The 12,965-nt window shown below is 35.3% G+C and overlaps 1 protein-coding gene across 1 annotated transcript in view; it reads left to right on the top strand.

The window, feature by feature from the left end:
* Positions 1-12,965, top strand: part of MYO6 (myosin VI) — a 150,351-nt gene that overhangs the window by 100,207 nt on the left and 37,179 nt on the right. The window contains exons 13-18 of the mRNA XM_082730308.1: positions 1,311-1,468; positions 3,076-3,167; positions 5,461-5,533; positions 7,257-7,384; positions 10,972-11,067; positions 11,360-11,533. Of these exons, the coding sequence (XP_082586434.1) occupies positions 1,311-1,468; positions 3,076-3,167; positions 5,461-5,533; positions 7,257-7,384; positions 10,972-11,067; positions 11,360-11,533 (721 nt within the window). The remainder of the gene's footprint in view (positions 1-1,310; positions 1,469-3,075; positions 3,168-5,460; positions 5,534-7,256; positions 7,385-10,971; positions 11,068-11,359; positions 11,534-12,965) is intronic.

Genomic DNA, 12,965 nt, shown 5'->3' with positions numbered 1-12,965 from the left:
TTTTCCTTGGAGATATTTCTGGGACGCAAGGGAACTACAGTAAATGCACACATGTGTGATCTTCAGGTAGCATTTCCTTCATTTCTCTTTTGTTAAAGCACTTCTTTTATGTGTTTTATGTGTGGAGTACTCAGAGAAGTTTCACTTTAGGAAGGGGTTCTGTTGCAGGAAGTTTAAGTTGGAAAACCAGTTTAGAAGAGATTCAAGTATTAGTCTGACCTGAAAAACTTTTTTTCTTTCTTTCTTTTTTTTGAAGATTTTATTTATTTATTTGACAGACAGAGACCACAAGTAGGCAGAGAGGCAGAGAGAGAGGGGGAAGCAGGCTCCCCGCTGAGCAGAGAGCCCAACGGGGCTCGATCTCAGGACCCTGAGATCATGACCTGAGCTGAAGGTAGAGGCTTTAATCCACTGAGCCACCCAGGTGCCCCGACCTGAAAGACTTTTTTTTTTGTTAAGATTTTATTTATTTATTTGACAGACCGAGATCACAAGTAGGCAGAGAGGCAGGCAGAGAGAGAGGAGGAAGCAGGCTCCCTGCTGAGTAGAGAGCCTGATGCAGGGCTGGATCCCAGGACCTGGGATCATGACCCAAGTAGAAGGCAGAGACTTTAACCCACTGAGCTACCCAGGGGGCCCCTGACCTGAAAGACTTTTAAGGTTACTTCCAAATTTGACTTTTTTTTTTTTTGGTGTTCCCATGGTGCTTCCTACTTACCCTTATGATAGCATTAAGCATGCGTTTTGAAAATTCACTTTTATGGTAGTTTCTTCATTAGAGTATAATTTTCTTTAGGAAGAGGGCTCTGTGTCTGTATCTGCAACATCTAGCATTGTTGTGTAGTTACTTATATTAAATAGTAGAATTGGACAGTCCAGATTTTTAGATGTAAACATTTCTTCCTAAACAATGTTAAATAAGGTACCATACTTTAAAGTTACCCTGAATTAAACACGATTTCCTTTGCATTTAAAATAAATCTTTGAAGGTCGAAAGGAAGATTATTCCTCTGAATAATTTTTTATTTATTCATCATGTGCAATAAAGCATAGATTAAGATAAAACCATTTTTTGAGCCTAAAGTTTTTACTCAATAAAACATTTTTTTATCTACGTGTAGATAACTTCTTTAGTTCTTTCATTATGCTTCTTAGCCCCATTTATTTGTGCCTATTGGCAGATGACCTTCTGTAGCTATTTATTTTGTTCTTCACAGTGAATGTTTGGATATACTTTGATCTTGATATCTGGCATTATTTTCCCAGTTATTACTGTAAAAAAGTTTCATTGGTATAGTCTTCTTTTATAGGGTACCCTTGAAAGTGGAGCAAGCAAACAATGCTCGTGATGCCTTGGCAAAGACTGTCTATAGCCATCTTTTTGATCATGTGGTAAACAGAGTAAATCAGTGTTTTCCTTTTGAAACATCATCTTATTTTATTGGAGTCCTAGATATTGCTGGTTTCGGTAAGTACAGTTTTGTTCATGAATCTGTATTTGATATTTTTTATTCAGTTTTTCACATATATTTAAAATGTAAAAAAACCTTTTTCCCTTGTAATACCTTTCACTTGATGTATTTTCAGTTATATGTCCATACTTAGATTTCATTTCATAATGTAATTTAAATAGGAAGCCGATGCTTAAGAAAGGGAAAAACTCATAGATTTTGGTCACACTAATGCTGAAATTAAAACATGTTGACTGAGGGGCGCCTGGGTGGCTCATTTGTCTAAGTGTCTGACTCTTGATTCTGGCTCAGGTCATGATCTCAACGTCATGAGATTGAGCTCTGCTTGGTGTCTGCACTAGGTGTGGAGCCTGCTTAAGATTCTCTCTCTCCCCCCTTTGGCCCCTCCCCCACCTCAAAAAAAAGAAAAAGAAAAAAACATGTTGATTGAAACCATTATTGTTAGGGGATGTCTCTGTACTCCTAAAGGAATGCAGCTGAATAAAGGTAAAGTCTTGAATGCTACTAATAAAGAAGATTAAGTCCCTAAAACCACTGACAATAGTGTAGTACTGGGTACTAGTTGACCTACCATATAAGCCAAACTCATTGCTCTATGTAGAAATTCATCATTAGTGTTATCAACAGGTAGCTATGTCCAGTGAATTCCCACCAAATGAAAAAACATATTTTTTAAGGATATAGCACATAGTATAGTACATAAAGTACATACAAGATATTTTATGTTAATATATATTCAAGATAAATATTGAGAACAACCATCGGGCTCTGCAATCAGAAATGAAATGGGTCACTAACATCTGAATGCCATGTTGTTTTGAATGACTGTTTTGTAAAAAATCTCATAGTAAATCTGACTGATTTTATATTGGGCTTTATCAATGTGGGTGTTACTTCTGCCTGTGTATGAGCGGTGTTTTCTTCCTGTGTAGTTTGTTTGCTTTTGCCGAGGGAAAGTTTGAGTGTTTACTTTTTGGGGGGAATAGAGTTTTGTTTTTGAAGTGATATATATGTTAAAACTTTTTGTTCAAAGGTAGGCAAACACTCATCACTGACTTAAGATTTCTGAATCTTCAGACATTTGTTTCCTGGTCTGCACTAGGTTTAGTGTAACAGGCACATACACAGAATCATAACATTTTAGAGCTGCAGGGATCTTAGAGATAATGTCATATAGTCTTTTCATTTTAAAAATGAGTCAGTGTTCATGTTTTTTTATAACTGTAATTTTACAGATTACACAGAAAAAGATCTAAAGCACTTGCATTTAGGTCATTTTTGTTCTTTAGTTAATTTAGATTGCTGTTAACACTTGCGCTTAAGAAAATTATGTTGTAAGTGGCTTACATTTTGTATCTTACACTATATAATATTTATCTCATTCAACACACACTGTTTTTGTTGAGTAAAACACAGTATTTTCAGTACCTAAATACTTAAAACATTTTGTCTTGAAATAAGAGCATTTGAGGAATCTAAAAACAATTATGTGAATTTTTTTTTACCTAATTTTAAACTAAGCATTGATACAATAAAATTTTATCCTAAGATAAATTTATAATATGAAGTTGATGACTTTTGATTCTGGTTTTATATTTTACAGAGTACTTTGAACACAACAGTTTTGAACAATTTTGCATCAACTATTGCAATGAAAAACTTCAACAATTTTTTAATGAAAGGATTCTGAAAGAGGTAATTGCTATTACAATTTAAATTAAGAACCGCATTATGCTATTTTAATTTCAAGGAACAGAGACATGCTGCAGTTACACTGATAGAAGGGGTATAATGTAAGGTGGTTCAGGAGATCAGAGATGGCTAGGACAGGCCCCCAGTGGCTTAGCTGTTGCTCAGGTACATCAGAAGTGTTAATTGTACACCTAAGCTTAGGAACCCAGTGAAAACTCTAGCAGGCACCTCCGCAGAAGTGAACATCTATTGCTTCGTACTAGTGTCTTTTGCTAGACTGGGAATTTCCGTTGTTTCTTTTTCTGAGTCTGTTGCCCCTACTTCTGCCACTGCCAAACAACTTTCTACTCTCATCTTTGACATTGGCATCTCCCACCCTTCCTCTGCTTTTACCCACTCTGCTACGTGCTCACCCTTTCTGTGTGTCACAGGAAAGCCATTGGCCTGGAGTGCCTCTGGCCAGTGCTTTCTCTGCCAGGCTACAGTGTGCACTGCCCAGTTGCCACTGCTCCTAGTGAGTAACTACAGGTGTGACCAACACTCACAACCGCAAGTCTAGGAAAGTTATTTTATAATTCTTTACAGAATAAGTAAAGATAGGTTTGGATCACTTGATGTGTGATTAGACTCACCATTCTTAGCTTGTATTTGAATTCTCCTTTGTACAAATCCTTTGTATTTGGCTTTCCTTCCTTTTTGAGCTATTGGAGATATGTTTTACTGAATGTAGACAGTAGAGTTACAGGGAACTCAGAGATGATCTATTTCAGCTTTTTATTTTACAAATGAAGAAACTGATTACCAGAGCAGGTTACTGACTACTGCAGGTCTGAACCCACCTTCGAGCGGCTGGCCCACAACCATGTTCTCCTCATATTAGTACTGCTGTTTTCTAAGTTCTCTTCTTCACTGTATCTGGTCTTGAAATGTGAAATATTCTTTCCTTTTCGCATTCCATTAATCTTTTCTCACATTTTTATTTTATTTTGTTTTTATGGGTTTCCGAGCACTTTCCCTGTTATACTTTTTACTTGTATACTATACTGTAGGTTAAGCCAATTCTGGCATAAATGAATAGGTAAACCAAATACTCATCAGTCCCTTCCGCACCAGCCCAGCAAGCTTTATCTAGAAACATGACCAGGAGATGGTATTTTGATACATGTTTATTTTTATAACAGTTCTTTAAAATAAATGTTTGGATTTCAAATTCAGATTGGTTCTTAAATGGATACTGACTTCTAAAATGATAGAAACCTTTTCTAGTATATCTTGTGGGAGGAAATATTTAAACATTTGGGAAAAAAGATTAAAATACATATCAGCCTAAGCTCAATGCATTGCTCACCCATCTTTGATAAATCCTTTTTTTTTTCTTTAAGAAGGTACCAGGCTTATATGTAAGAACTCAACTTTAACTTGTATATTATTCTTCCAAATTACACTTACTTTTTACAATGTTATATTCCTTGTATGTATCACTGTGTAGCTACTAGAGCCCATTTGCAATTAATTGAGGTTTCTTTGATTTTAGTGCCTGTGTGTACATGTTAAAAATCTCTCCTATCTTTGGACAACAGTTTAGGACTATTGAGGAAATAGAAGAAGAAGTTTCATGTCAAAGGGAGCTACTTTGTTTAGTTGTTCTTTAAACTTTTAAAAACTATCACAGCAAGTTCTTATGTTCTTCTGTGTATTCCAGGGGTTGATAGACTATGGCCTTTGGGACAGATCCAGCAGGCTGCCTATTTATGCAAATGAAGTTTTATTGGAACACAGCCATGTTTCTTCATTAACTGTTATCTATGGCTGCTTTTGTGCTGTAGTGGCTTAATTGAGTAGTTTTGACAAAGACCATGTGACTCACAATTGAAAATATTTACTCTCTGGCCCTTTACAGAAAAAGTTTGCTGACTCTTGGTCTATTTTTCTAATAAGTTTGACTTTAAAATTGCTGAAGGTATTTCAGAGCCTGGCCTTTCCTTGAGTTTGAACAGATCTCCATATGTGTGTGTAATTTCTCTGCATATTTCAAGAAAAGTGTGCTTATCTGTAGGTGGGAACATTTCCACATATATAAATCATATGTTGGTCATTAGTTTCTGACTTTACATTGCTTTAGGGGCAGGGATCTTTCTTCCCTAATGTTTTGTATGTCTCCTTAACCACTGAACTAGTTGGTATGAGCCTTTGTACTCTGGACTAATCAACAAAAGTTATGAGAAGTGGCACAAAACACACCATTTCATATCATAACAGTATTTCCATATCTGTGATTATGATTATTTTATTTTAGGAACAAGAACTTTATCAAAAAGAAGGTTTAGGTGTTAATGAAGTGCATTATGTGGATAATCAGGACTGTATAGGTATGTGGGTTTTTTTTATTCTACTTTTGGAAAGTATGGGAAGATATAGTACATGCTTTTACTAGTAATTTTTCTGTGCTCTGTGATTGAAATTAATTGTTATGGGACTTGAAACTCTGGTATTTGAGAAAAGTTTTACTTCTCTTGTTCTGCCAGGAAGTTTTTTTCCTACCAAGGCATCAAATTCAGCCATTGGCGAAAGTTTTCCTTAAATTTCTTTTGTTTACCGTGATGAACATTTTCATTCTTAAACAGCCAACATGTGAGTAAGTTAAGATGGGAACTAAATGCCTTAAGTAGTAAAGAGATAAATTATCTCACTTGAGGAAGCCCATAGGTTAGCCAGGCTCTGAGTGAGGTTTTTCAGTGTTTGACTCTTCTGTAGTTTAGTTCCCTTGTTTTGTTCTCTGCATTGTCAGCACCCTCCGATCCATTGCAAGTTAGCTTCACAAGTTTCATGTGTCAGATCTGGATAATGCAGTGCAGCCAGGAGAACAGGGTTTCTCTTTTTATCAGTAAGGAAACCTTTCCCCTTCACCCCCCAGCCTAGTGCTCAGTCTTTCTTTATTTTCCTACCTCATCATGAAAATCAACTGTTGGGCAGACTTTGTTTTCAAAACTCCATATGACAATTGAGTCAGTAACTCATGTGCTACATTTGGAAACCATGTATAATAATAATAATAATAATAGTAATAATAATAATACTTTATACTGATACAACTTTCCAAAGCATTTTTACATCCTAGCTGGCTCACAGAGTGTTTCCTTTACACATCACAGCTTTTCTCAGATCTCTGTGCCTTTGACTTTATATCTTGGCTGGAACTCCTCCTATTTTGTTTATCTTTTGCCCACTTTCATATCCTTCTATCAAAATACTCATTTATAGCTTAATTCAGCTGCCCCCCTTTCACCATCACCACTTGCCTAAAAAGTATCATTCTCTGAACAATGCAGTTAGAATTTTGATTTCTTTTCATTATGTTCTATGCTTTTGGAGTCTTGTCCCATTTAATAGATTTTATATACTTTTTAAGCACTTTATATTTTATAGATATTTTGTATAAGCAGGAAATTCAAATTACCTGAATGGTAGGAGGATAAAAATGTGCTCTTACTGAAGTTTTGCTGGAAAACATTTGAGTCAGTATTGAAAAGTAGTTTTAAAAGCTCTGCATGTGAAAGTTTCTGTAGTTTTACTTCATTTTGAATGTAGGTATTATATGGAGAGGAGGAATTTTTGGTTCTTTAGCCTCTCTCATCCAAGCCTGTAGATAGAATGGTTATTACATTAATTATATGTGCCTGGTGTTATTTTTCTAAAACTTATATTAGTTTCCCCTGCTATCTGAAAATAGAGCATTTTTATGAAAACTTTGAAAGCCAAAATGGTATAAATCGGAGAAGCAGTTACTATTTTGTAAGTGCAAATATTCTCTTTCGATTTCTTTCAGCTAGTGAAAATAGGCATTAATGTAGGTTTTCCATAAAAGCAAAGTGGCATAAAGCAGACTTTTCCATATTGGAGGAAACCTGTATATGATGTTACTTTCCAAAAAATTGTCAGATTTGAAATAAAATACCTGCTTTCTGTACCTGTGAGGATATTTACAAATCTGCTATATTGCTTCTGACCAGTACTTTAAATTTGTGATTAGTAAATTGTTCATATATCTTTAAAATGTTTTTACCCTAACATATTTTAATTTTTTTGGAATAGATTTAATTGAAGCAAAATTAGTGGGGATATTGGATATTTTAGATGAAGAAAATCGCCTTCCCCAGCCAAGTGACCAACACTTTACATCTGCAGTTCACCAGAAGCACAAAGAACATTTCCGACTCACTGTGAGTTTACCATTCCAAAACTGAGACTCTGTGGTGGGAAGAGAAATCTTTAGAAAGATATACTAGATACTGCATATTAAATAATCAGAATAATAAATTATATGGGGCTGAGAATAACTGTAATTTATTCAGCACAGCATCTTCTGTAGATAGGCACTGAATTTATACATGTATAGTTTGGGTGATGATGATCTATCAAATGAAGACCCTTTTATCTGAATAGAAAGTACATTTTATCAATCTAAAATGTACAAAATGGTTTACCTGCTGTTTTTATGTTCTTCCTTTTAGTAAAGTGGCCACAAGTTGCTTTTTTTTCTACCATGTGACCTTGATCATGTTCCAGGGGTTAGCACCTAGAATCACAAAGAGCCGCCAGTCTGCACGTTTATAAGATGAGCAGTAAAATTCATGGCTTAGAGACTGACTGGTGCAAGCAATCCATATTAGGTAACGGGTAGGCAATTTATTTTAATGTTCTTTCCTAGGGAGTTTTGAATGAAAATATACCCAGAGACAGACATAGAAACTGAAGCAGTAGAAGAATTAGCTGAAGGGAAAACCAGACACAGAGCTATAGAAATAAATGAGAAGTACACTTGTTTTTTTCTACCCCTTTTTGAAGATTTTTTTTTTTTTTTAAATTTTAGAGAGAGAGCACATGTGCAGGGATAGGGGCAGAGGGGGAGGGAGAGAGGATCTCAAGCAGACTCTGTGCTGAGCACAGAACCTGACAGGGGGCTCAATCTCATGACCCTGAGATCATGACCTAAGCCAAAGCCAGGAGTCAGCTGCTCAACTGACTGAGCCACCCAGGCGCCAGAAGACTTAGTTCCCTGCACTGCTGTTGGGATATAGAGCTGAGGTTGAATCCTTGCAGCAGTGAATTGTAGGGCTGTTCTGCATGAGGCTGGCCCCTGTGGCTCTTGGGGTTTACCTTATTCACCCAATTCTGTGTTTATCTTTACACTCAGCTGTTATTACTTGAGGTAATACAAGGACACCTCCATCCTTGTGCCCAGTAAGAACTGATTAGCCCAGAGAAATGTGGATGTTAATTTGATCCAGGAAGATAGGTGCTGCCTTAACTTACAGAGGACAACAAAGGAAAGGCAGGAAAAGGAAGAGAAGCTGCTTAGAGTGGCAAATGCCTCCCATTCTGTTTATTGTTTTGAGATTGTAACCTAGTGTAACAGCCAGGGCTTTGATAGCCCTAAGAGCTGAAGTGAATGAAGACAAATATTCTTGTTTCCATACATCAGTAACTAAATTAAGAATGTGTAAGGTAAATAGGTTGAATGTATTTCCTTGAAAAGCTAATGTAATTATGATAACCTCAAGGGCACTGAATCTAACAATCACCTGTCCCACTGACTTGGAGTTCTTCTGTATCCTTAAATATTTCTTATAATGGGAAGCTGTTTCTCTTCAGTGGAGATTGAAATAAAACAGTATGTATCCACCCTCAACAAACTTTTGCTATGATTGAAGAGGTGTTATATCCAGTCCTATTTATTTACTGTTCACTGGTCTTTGTAATGACCAGCCTGATGCATGGTTACCTTTAACAAGAGTACTGATTGCTGGTCAACAGAATTGTGACTACCTGGAGTTATATAGTACATATAACTATAGGGACAGCAAGCTAAAACATCAAGAATGGACTTTGGCTGCTTGTTTCAAAAGAGAACAAGAGCAAGACAGTAAATTCTAATTTTTATAAACCATTGATTTTGTTATAATTCTTTGGAAATAAAAATAATAATCATTATCTATTGAACACTTAGTATGTGCTAGTCATTGATCTAAGGGTTTTACTTGAAGTATTTTATTTAATCCTCATAATCCCTGCGGTGGATCCTGTTTGTATCCCCATGCCAGAGATGAGGAGACATACACAAAGAGGTTAAGTGACCGGTCATGTGTAGCATAGTAAGGAATGTGGTGGAATTGGGAATCAGGCCAGGCATTTTGAGTCCAGCGCCTTTTCTCTGACTCATGCTGGTGTTATCACCTCAGAGAAGAGCCTCCTTGGTCTGCCAGCTCTCTCACCTAGAAAAGGCCTGGTAAGGCTCTCAAAGTCTTAGCTTCTGCTTTTTTTTTTTAAAGATTTTATTTATTTATTTGACAGACAGAGATCACAAGGAGGCAGAGAGGCAACGGGTAGTTGGGGGGAAGCAGGCCCCCCACGGAGCAGAGAGCCCGATGTGGGGCTCCATCCCAGGACTCTAGGATCACAACCTGAGCCGAAGACAGAGGCCTTAACCCACTGAGCCACCCAGGTTGCCCCAGGCTTCTGCATTTTTAAATGAGAATGTCTTTCTTATCCTTAGGTTATTTTGAGGGTCAGACGTATACTCTTATATGAAGGCATTTTGGAGATTTTTAAATATGAGATGCTATAATTGATAGTATAACCCTAAAATGATTCAGTGTCCTTCAGATAGATTCAGGCTCCTCTATACACATGTTAGAATGTATAGCCGTAATAGTGGAAAAGTTCCTGTAATGATTTCAGATGTGTTTTAGAACGACCTTGGCTGTAGCTAGGAATCATTGGATATAAATGTTATGGGATTTAGGAGGTTTAAAAGTTCTTCAGGTAAATGTTTATAGCAACAATATCTACAATAGCCAAACTATGGAAAGAACCTAGATGTCCATTCACAGATGAATGGATAAAGAAGATGTGGTATATATACACAATGGAATATTATGCAGCCATCAAAAGAAATGAAATCTTGCCATTTGTGATGACATGGATGGAACTAGAGGGTATCATGCTTAGCGAAATAAATCAATCGGAGAAAGACAACTATCATATGATCTCCTTGATATAAGGGAGTAGAGATGCAACATGGGGGGTTTAAGGGGGTAGGAGAAGAATAATGAAACAAGATGGGATTGGGAGGGAGACAACCATAAGTGACTCTTAATCTCACAAAACAAACTGAGGGTTGCTGGGGGAAGGGGGTTGGGAGAGGGGGGACGGTGGGGGAGGGGTTATGGACATTGGGGAGCGTATGTGCTATGGTGAGTGCTGTGAAGTGTGTAAACCTGGCTATTCACAGACCTGTACCCCTGGGGATAAAAATACATTATATGTTTATTAAAATTAAGAAAAATAAATTTAAAAAAGTTCTTTGGGTAATTTGCCAATCAAGAACCACTACTTTAAACATAAATAGTTAACTTTATAAAAATGCCCATTGTTTTGCATACTTACAGTGTTGTTTTTTTTGTCTTAGTCCTTTTTTCTTTTCTAAGAGATTATAACCAAATACTTGCTAGATTTCATTGGTAGTTTAAAGCTTACTAGATGTTTCAAAGGTAATATAATTGTGTGAAGTGTGAAAATATCCTTTAAAAGTTTTTTAATTTTTTAAAATTAACATATAATGTATTATTTGTTTCAGGGGTAAATATGAGATGCTATAATTGATAGTATAACCCTATTGATAGTATAACCCTATTGTATAGTATAACCCTAAATACTTAAATAGTATTTCACATCCCAGATGTTTTCTAAAGGAAATTATGTAATCTGTTTTTGATATTTTAATAACTGATATATGTACTCTTTTCAGATACCCAGAAAATCTAAGTTGGCAATTCATAGGAACATCAGAGATGATGAAGGCTTCATTATCCGGCATTTTGCAGGGGCAGTGTGCTATGAAACAGTGAGTATGACTTTTACCAAAAGAAAACCATCTGAAGTTGAAGCTTCACTGTACAGAATGTTAATCTTTAGCCACATCTGTTATTTCCATTTAAATTTAATAAAGTTTAAAATTTAGTTCCTCAGTACACTAGCCATACTTCATGTGCTCCGTGTCTATATTGGTGGCAACTGTGTTGGACAGTGCAGATACAGAACAGTTCTGTCATCTTGGAAAATTCTATTGAACAGAGCTATATCAAAGGATATTACCATAGAATGGACTGAATCATTCCTGTTCCTTTATTTTTCAGACCCAATTTGTGGAAAAAAATAATGATGCTTTACATATGTCTCTTGAATCCTTAATATGTGAGTCAAGAGATAAATTTATACGAGAGTTATTTGAATCATCCACAAATAACAACAAGGATACTAAACAAAAAGCAGGAAAACTTAGCTTCATCAGTGTGGGAAACAAGTTTAAGGTATTTGTGTTAAATTTATTACTTGAAATATTGTTTTTGTTGCATTTAGAGTAAAATATATTGTTTTATACTTATAGAAGATAATATAGATTACTATAAAAAATCCCATGAGTGAAATGCAAGAGCAGACCCTGCCTTGTTGATATTTGCATACAAAATAACATAAAATAGGTGTAGTAATTGTACATACAGAAATTCTTAAAATTTTATGAATCTGTTCTTTCTTGTTGCTTAACATATCCGATTCATACCTGCTTCTCCTAATGTTCTTGCTTCTGCTTACTGTTTGGTTGACCTTCAAACCTTCTCTTTCCCATGTGTTTTCTGTTTCCTTCCTCATTCAACAGTTTTGTTTTAGCTGGAGTAGTCCAGCTCGGGATGGCTAGAGAGGACTAGTTGAGTTGAGAGAGAAAAGCAGGCACAGCCAGGGGCTTCAGGTAAATGATCACTTTCATAGACTCTTATTTATAGAATGGCTGCCATGTTAAAAAGAGCCCGTCTCAAGTCAATGATTCAGTTTTTAATTTATTTTCAGTGTGTTTTCTTTCACTGTGCTTTATGGGTGTATGTATTGCACTGAAATTTGATTAAAGCTTTTAATAACTTTGTAAAAGATAAGTACTTTGTGTGACAAACCCTTCAAACTGCTTATTTAACATTGAAGAACATCTCATTTGTTTATTTTGGATCAGAAATTTATTCTTTGAAGTCTGACAAGGAATTGTCACATGATGTGTCTTAGAAATGGAACACTACTAATTGGTTTGAATTGTTGAGTATTTAGCATAGAGAAAGGTAATTTTAAAACTTTTGTATCATAAGTTAAATGAATAAAAAATCATAATAAATAGGACAAAGACATGAAATGAACTTCTCTTTTATGCATTTCCATAAAATATTGTTGTATTTATAAGAAAATTCTGCATGTGGGTTTCATTATGAGTATTTTAAATATTAAAAAATGGTGTAATTAGAAACTATTTAAGCATGAGAATACTATAATAATAACAACAGTGTAAGGCTCCTGAAATCCCTTGTGGATTGAAATAAGCTCTAAATAACTACCTTCATAAAATAATGTTTATAAAGCTAGATTTTTTAAAAAATAAATATAAATGTAAGAGAAAGCTTTTAATACTTTTCAGGTAATTGAATAAAAACTCTAACTTTGTTATAAGTTATATTCATTAATTATGAGTTCCTAATTCTCTTGAACAATATTTTTTCCTCTTATTTTGATACCCTGAAATTCCTGAGTAGACATATGATAGCAGATTAGTTTAAATAATATATTGACCTAAATGAAATGGTTATTATTATTGTTTTTGTACTGTAGTATTATAGTAGTATTGCTGGTAAGAACATACTTGAAATTTTAGAAAATATAAATAAAAACAAAAACATTCTTAAAATTCTCTGAATTAAAGTATTA

The sequence above is a fragment of the Mustela nivalis genome (genome assembly GCF_964662115.1).
Source record: "Mustela nivalis genome assembly, chromosome: 5".
Taxonomy (NCBI): domain Eukaryota; kingdom Metazoa; phylum Chordata; class Mammalia; order Carnivora; family Mustelidae; genus Mustela; species Mustela nivalis.
Note: the sequence above shows the minus strand (reverse complement) of the source record. Positions and strands in the feature narration are given on the sequence as shown.